The following is a 7603-nucleotide window of genomic DNA, read 5'->3' as shown; positions in this document are numbered from 1 at the left end:
AGGTCAGGAGAGGACTGAGGAACATCAGAAGGGCCCTCTGGAGTTCCGGTTTGGAGCCCATCTGGGCGGGAGTCTCTCCCCTGCTGCTCCGACGGGCTCTACCAAAGCCTTTCCCCGCGGGATCCAAGCCTGCCGCCTCCTCACCAAGACCGCAGCTGAATCAACCCCAGCCAGCCAACTTCTTTCCAAGTCAGAGGCTGCTCCCCTAGGCAACCGCGTGTAGGCGGAAACGCCGCGGAGCATCCTGGGGATTGCAGTCCTTTTGCGCTCTGGTGCACTGACGCTCACCGAGTCCGCAGAAGGGCCGACTTTGGGGAGGAGCTGATCTGGTCCAAATCCCTCCAGCTGTAGAGCCGGGGCAGGGTAAAAAAAAACCTCCCAAGTGATGGGTTCACTGGTTCTAGTGTCTGCTCTCAAGGAGCCAGGGTTGCTCTGGCCCAAGTTCATCTGTGGGTGCGGTGTGGTCTGCGAGTGTGCAGGAAACACCAAGTACGTTGAGAGAAAGCAAAATTTGTTCATCAGCCAATCAACCCTCACGTTTCCAGATCTAGGGTTCTCAGAGTGCTGCTTACAACTCTTCATCAGCTTGTCAATATCTACAAACAAACAGCCTGCAGAGACTTCGATTAGAATTGCACTGAATCTCTGGATCAAATTAGGGAAAACTGACCTCAGAATATTGAGTTTTCTGAGCCATGCAAATGGTATCCTGTATACTTAAGTGTTATCTAGTTATGTTCATTACAATTTTATAGTTTTCAGCATACAGATCCTGCACATATTTTATTAAATTTATACCTAAATACTGAATTTTGTTGTTACCATTTTAATTAAAAAAAAATTTTTAATGTTTATTTATTTTTTAGAAAGAGGCAGAGTGCGAGCAGGGGAGGGGCAGAGAGAGGGGAGACACAGAATCCAAAGCAGGCTCCAGGATCTGAGCTGTCAGCACGGAGCCCGAAGCGGGGCTTGAACTCACTAACCACAAGATCATGACCTAAGCGGAAGTGGGACGCTTAACTGACTGACCCACCCAGGTGCCCCAAGACTTGTTTTATATTTATATATATATATATATATATATATATATATATATATATATATATATATATATAAAGAACTTTCCTGAGGGACACAAGAGAAGTCTGGAAAAAATGACAGGACACATCTGCGTTTGGATAAGACAATTTAACATTTTAAAGATACCAATAATCCTTAAATTTTTGGCAATTAAAACCCTATGGTAGAGGTGCCAGAACACACAAGCTAATTGATGGAAGAGAATTAGGTGTCTACAGCTGTCCTGTATATATATGAGAACTTCATGTATGAAAAAATAGGACTTTACAAATCAGTGTTAGACTATGGGATGGATTATATTGGTAAGACTAGCTAGCTGGTCAAAAGGAAATTACATGGCTATTTTGCATGACTGAGCATCCTAAAATAAATTTCAGGTGATTCAGGGTATAATATATTTTTTTAATTTTTTAAATTTTTATTTATTTTTGAGAGAGAGACAGAGTGCAAGCAGGGGAGGGGCAGAGAGCGATGGAGACATGGAATCCAAAGCCGGATTCAGGCTCTGAGCTGTCAGCATAAAGCCTGACGCAGGGCTTGAACTCACAAACTGTGAGATCATGACCTGAGCCAAAGTCTGACGCCCAACCGACTGAGTCACCCAGGCACCCCAGGATGTAATATTTTTGACTCAAATAGTGGAGAAAATGTGGGTGAAGCCAGTAAAAACAAAGAGAGATGTCTCCCCTGGGGTTCCTCATCCAAACCACATAATACAGAGAATGAACTGGGTGAACACTTTCTCAATTCTACATAATCAGTACTATTCTAGGTGCTGAAAACAGAAGTTACATACAATTGATACCTACAGCATTAGAGCATGGGCTTACTTCTCTCACAAACCCTTGCTTAGAAAGTCTAAAACACAAAACTACCCATTAAGAATCTATGCACAATATAATTGCAAATATGTACAGTACTTTAAAAAGGCCTACAAGGAGAACTTTACAGAAGGAAAGTGGGCTAGGCTCTGTGTTAGGCCAACCAGACAATCAAAACATTAGGCTACAACAACAAAATGCAAATCCTTTGTTTGTAATGTAAATGATTGAATACATTTTGTTAATATGTTTTTATTCCTGTATTTTGCTATTAAATTTTTTTATAACATTTCCAAGACAAAAAATTACAAGTTTATGCTTTGAAGAATTTATGTAATTAAAATTTCACTAAACTGGGGTCCCTGGGTGGCTCGCTCAGTTAAGCATCTAACTTTGGCTCGGGTTATGACCTCATAGTTCATGTGTTTTGAGTTCTGCATTGGGCTTTGTGCTGTCAGCTCAGAGCCTGGAGCCTGTTTCAGATTCTGTGTCTCCTCTCTCTGCCCCTCCCCTGCTTGTGCTCTGTCTCTGTCTCTCAAAAATGAATAAACATTAAAAAAAAATTAAAAAATTTTTATCACTAAACCAATCTTTTTAGTTTAGGACTTATTTGGGTTTTGACACTGGAGTTGCACCGAGTAAGCATGAGAAATGTAAGATGCTTAAAAATTGCTACACTACTCATCTTGGTTGGGGGCTTGGGTTTGGGAGTTCTTTGGTTTTATTTTAACTTTTCTTTTCAAATGTAAAAGCCTTAAATGTACTGTAAACCTCAGATTGTTGTAAGGCTGGGTTGAGGTTTGTGTACTGTGGCTTGGATGCAGCAGTGGTTGGCCATGGAATAAAGAACGCATGGATCAGAACAACAACAACAACAACAACAACAACAAATGAAAGGCTAAAGCAAAAATAACAAATGGCAAAAAACAGCTGCAACACATATGACCAGATAGTTATATCCCTACTGCACAAAAGCCTCCATCGCTAATAAAAGAGGACCCTATCAATACATAAATGCCTCCAAGAAGTGATGCAGAAAAAATATAAATTGCCAATAAGCATGAAACTGATTAACTCTCACTAGCAGTCGATTAAACGAAAACATACAAATAATCACCAAGGAGACATCACTCTCAGTGAATAAAAATGTCAAAAATGGTAAAGGCCAACAAGGATGGGCTGAAACCAACACTTGGGTACTTTTGGGAGGCATGCAAACTGGTATGATGTTTCTGGAAGGCAGTCTGGCCCAAGGACGTAGTTACATGGGAGAGCAAAAGTATAATAAGGAGGTTTTACTCCAGGCTTATATATAAAACTACAAATAACATGAATATCCAAGCCCTTGGGGCTTATGTACTCAGAATTTTTCTATAAGTCTAACAGTAAGCGAGGTAGGCTTATGTATAAGTAAGTAAATTATGAGTAAAATAAGTACATTATTAGCCATATGGTATATAAATGGTGCCACCAGCTAGGCCACACCATGTTTCTATTAGGAGGGCTCAGGTCAGGGCACTTCACCGCTGGTTTTTTTCCTGGGAATGACCTCTTGCGAGCCTTAAGACTCACAATGGCGTTTTGGAAAATCAGCCCTAAATCAGATGTTTCTTCTCTATCAGCAACCACATATGTTATGACATGCAGTTGATTAAATTTTGTTTTTAAATTAATTTATTTTTGAGAGACAGAGCACAAGTGGGGGAGGAGTGGAGAGGAAATGAGACACAGAATCCGAAGTAGACTCCAGGCTCTGAGCTGTCAGCACAGAGCTCGAAGCAGGGCTCGAGCCCACCAACCATGAGATCGCGACCTGAGCCGAAGTAGGATGCTTAACCGACCAAGCCACTCGGGTGCCCTGACACGTGGTTGATTTTAAGAGTCAGGTTGAAGGTAACATTGGAGACTCAGATCTTATTTGTTTATTTTTTTTATAAGACATTGGAGAGCAGATCTGTGATGATCAGATTTGCAGGGTCTGGTGGCAGTGGGAAAGGCTGGAGCTAAGGGAGTTATTGAGGAGGATTAGTTAGAAGATATGGGGCCAAGAAAGATGAAATTCAAGAGATATTTCTAGAACATTAATGAAGAAAAGTTAATGACTGATTTGGGTGGTGGGAGTGGGTGATGGGGGAAAGAAGAGCAGGTAGACTTTAAATCAAAAGCCGTATTGAAATCAGTTAGAAACTGCTGGGTGCAGATCTTCAATTGTGATGTCAATTAATGAAACCCCGAAAGTTGTATCACGTTCACTAATTTCCATTCACCAGTGGCAACAATTGCTTCCATCATCAATACCACCCTTCTACCTGGTTACCTCCACTGAGCATTTTATCTGTATCTTCTAGTAGACTCACCTCCCCACATTCCCTCAACTAATCACCTCAGGATGCCTTCTTCAGATCTCCCATTTTTAAATTCCTATCTCTGAGCTGCCCATCACCAAATTTCTACTTGATCCTTAGAAGGAAGGGAAGCCACCCAGCTTTCCCTGAATTTCACCAGGGCCACAGGCTGGGAGATTACCTTATCAGCTCCTGTTCAACCTTAGTTCCAGGACTTTGGTGGCTCAAGGCTAAGGGGAAGCATAGCTGGGGGTGGGGGACAAGGCAGATGACCAGTAGGAGTTGGGTGCAAGGCGGGGTACCAGTCTTCAGACTGGTGGGGCCGAGCAAAGGAACTGCCTGTGGAGGGCTGAGAGGGAAGGGCATGGTTGTAGGGGTGAGGGAAGCAGGTCATGGGTGCAGGTGGTGTTGGGTAGGAGTAGGGGCAGGCAGGGGACTCGGGCAAGAAACCAGAGAAGGTGGCAGGAGACAGCTGGGCCAGTGGCTGGAGCAGTGACCGCTCTTGCTTCCTCTGCTTAGCTCTGCGGTTCTGGAACCAGACCTGAGGAAGGGGAAGAATAGCCACATCAACGCCTCTCTCTCAAATAGGTGGCCCTGTCACATCAGAGCCCCCCTCCCCTTCAATGACAGAAGCTTCAGGTACAGAGCATAAGCCTCTCTGACCATGCAGAGGAAGTACAGTTCTTCCCAAAGGCATAGGCCAGCTGGGCCTAGATTAACAAAGCAAGACCCACACCATCACTCCCAACCTGTGTCTAAATTTGCCATACTATGAATTTGGGTGAATTAAGAATATCAACTTCCAACACGAAAGAGATCAATATGACACAATGGCATCTTCCCTCCACAGAGAATAGGAAACTTCCCCTAGGATTATTAGAGACGAATTTTATTGTTATAGACAGCTGGATTTAGGGTGGCGGCTTTATACTTAAGATGATTTCTATGGTTCGGATGAAAGGCACATCAGGCTGGCTGAGTCTCAAGGCCATGGTTAAGGACAAGGGTACATATGCATGCAAACGCTAAGATTGAATTTCTGTTGGAATTCACATCACTATTTTTAAAAATGTTTTGTTTATTTTTGAGAGAGAGAAAGAGTGGGGAAGGGGCAGAGAGGGGGGGGGGCAGAGGATCTGAAGCAGGCCCTGGGGCTTGAACCCACAAACCATGAGATCATGACCTGAGCTGAAATCAAAGGTCAGAGGCTTAACCTACTGGGACATCCAAGTGCTCAGGATTCACATTCCTATGAAGGTTGAGGGTAGGGTGTTGAAAATCAGGTTAGAGCTTAGGGTTACATTCAAGGGACAGTCTCATTTTAGGTGAGGTTATGTTGACAGCTGGGCGAGGCCATGTTCTGGGGAACGTTTAGGTTTGGGTTATAATGCCATATGAGAATTTATACCCCAATAGCTCCTGAGCACCAAATCTACATTTCTTCCCAGGAGAAGTGGGGGATCCTGGGGCATCACCTGGATTCTCGCCTCACTGAGGCCTGTGTCCCGGGCGAGGCCCTCTCGGGCCCAAATGTCAGGGTACTGATTCCTCCCAAAGGCTGCCTCCAGCTGTTCCAGCTGCGCTGGGCTGAAGGTGGTTCGGTGGCGGCGCCTGGAGTGCGGGCGACCCCTCTGTGCACCTTGTGGGGAAAGCCGTGGTCTCCGCACTCCTACACCAGAGAGGTTCCTGTAGGGCCGAGGGCTCATGTCTGAGGATGGAGGGGAGGGGAGAGGTTGTGTGGGGTGGACCCATCCGTCCATCCGGAACCTCGGATGCCGGTCTGCCCAGATCCCCTTTGCCTCCCACCCCCCAAAACCCCTCAGCTCTGTTAAGGAGCTGGATCCGGCTCCGCCTGAGCCCCCACTTCATCTCTGAGTGCGCTTATTCTGGGCTCTCCACCTACATTGTCACCCCTGAGCCTCACTTCTCACCCTGGGCACTTCTGCCTCCTGTAAGTCCAGGCCCATGGAACATTCCCATGCAACACGTGTCCCTCCGTGTGCCTTTCGCCTCTCTGGGAGCATGTACTGTCCTTCTGGGTCTCACCCTCTGGGGCTCTTATTTGCTCTGACACAGTAACAAACTGTCCGGATCTGTAGGACACCTGTGACTTGTTTCCTGCTCTCAAGGCTCATGTTCAATGTCTACGTTCCCTAGACTGCTCCCATCCTCCTCTACCCTTCTTCACCTGGGAAGATGAAACATTCCTCCCTCTTCCACTCAGACACACCCTCCCCTCACCTACATTTCATCTTCTCCCCTGGCCCGGCCCTGGCCCGGCCACCGGGCTGCAGGAACCTGAGCTCGTGGGAAAGGCTTGCCTCTCCTCCCTGCAGGCTCACTAAGCCCCCACACTAATTAGTCTGAGAGCCAGCCGGGGAAGAGAGGACACGGAGCGAAAGGAAACACCTGGAAGGCACACACTGAGAAAAGGAGATGTCTGGAGCTGAGGTACCCATCCCCATGGGGACCGAAGGAGCAGCTCCCACCGGGGGCTCAACTGTCCACCTTGGGGACACACGCGTTGAGCCACTGGTGGTCCCCTGCTCTCTTGGGATCCAAAGCCCTGGCCCCTCCAGATGCCCATCTCAGAGGAGGCAGTGCAGTGGGCAAACCACGAGGTCAGGGATGAGGAGCCAGATTTCAGCTTTGCCTCTGCCCCACCACCATGTGTGCTGTTCAGCAGTCCATCAATGCCAAGGCTGTGGGTCCAGTCTGTCAAACGAAGACGTTGTCCCTCCCTGTGCTTGCTAAGATGCCCAAGGTTTTTAGCATTCTGGAGGCTGATTTTTATCTCCCCTTCTTGCCTTCCTTGTGGGGAGCCATGCCCTCCCCCAGGAGCCTAAGCATGGAGCCCCCTCACCTGCTGCCTCCTCAGGACCACCCCAGAGATTCACTCACCCACCGTGGAGGTCAGAGTCCCAGTGGCGGGGTAGCCCTCGGGCCAGAGGCTGCTGCAAAGTCGCCCCTTCTTCTGCTTACCCTGCTCACTCCTCCCTTCTGCTTCCATGGCTAACAACAAAGACCAAAAACAGTCCAGGTTCCTGTGTCCCTGAGTCTCTGAGCCTGGGTCAGTCTTTCTCTGGTTCTGTCGTTCCCCTCTCTGCCTGTTTATCTCGCTCCTTCTCCCTGTGTTTATGCCTCTCACTCTCTGGATGGAAATACAGATGGATATCTTTGTCCTTCTCACTGTGTCCCCTGTTTTCTAATTTTTTTTCCCTAACTCCCCATTCCTTCGCTTGAGTATCATAGCATTCTCTCTGCCTTGCCCCGACCCTGTTTCTCTGTCTTGGCCTCTACTTTCCACTGTCTGCCCCTTGTCTCTCTCTCCCTTTGCTCTCAGCTGCCTACTTTCCC

At 46.9% G+C, this 7603-nt stretch overlaps 1 protein-coding gene across 1 annotated transcript; it reads right to left on the bottom strand.

Moving 5' to 3' along the window:
* Positions 1-4425: 4425 nt before the first annotated feature.
* Positions 4426-7256, bottom strand: PROP1 (PROP paired-like homeobox 1). The gene is made up of 3 exons (XM_007083098.2): positions 7148-7256; positions 5722-5954; positions 4426-4787 (listed from the first exon to the last, which is right to left on the bottom strand). The coding sequence occupies exons 1-3, from the start codon at positions 7254-7256 to the stop codon at positions 4449-4451; spliced, it is 681 nt and encodes a 226-aa protein (XP_007083160.1). The 3' UTR covers positions 4426-4448.
* Positions 7257-7603: the final 347 nt, after the last annotated feature.

The sequence above is a fragment of the Panthera tigris genome, chromosome A1 (genome assembly GCF_018350195.1).
Source record: "Panthera tigris isolate Pti1 chromosome A1, P.tigris_Pti1_mat1.1, whole genome shotgun sequence".
Lineage (NCBI taxonomy): Eukaryota > Metazoa > Chordata > Mammalia > Carnivora > Felidae > Panthera > Panthera tigris.
Note: the sequence above shows the minus strand (reverse complement) of the source record. Positions and strands in the feature narration are given on the sequence as shown.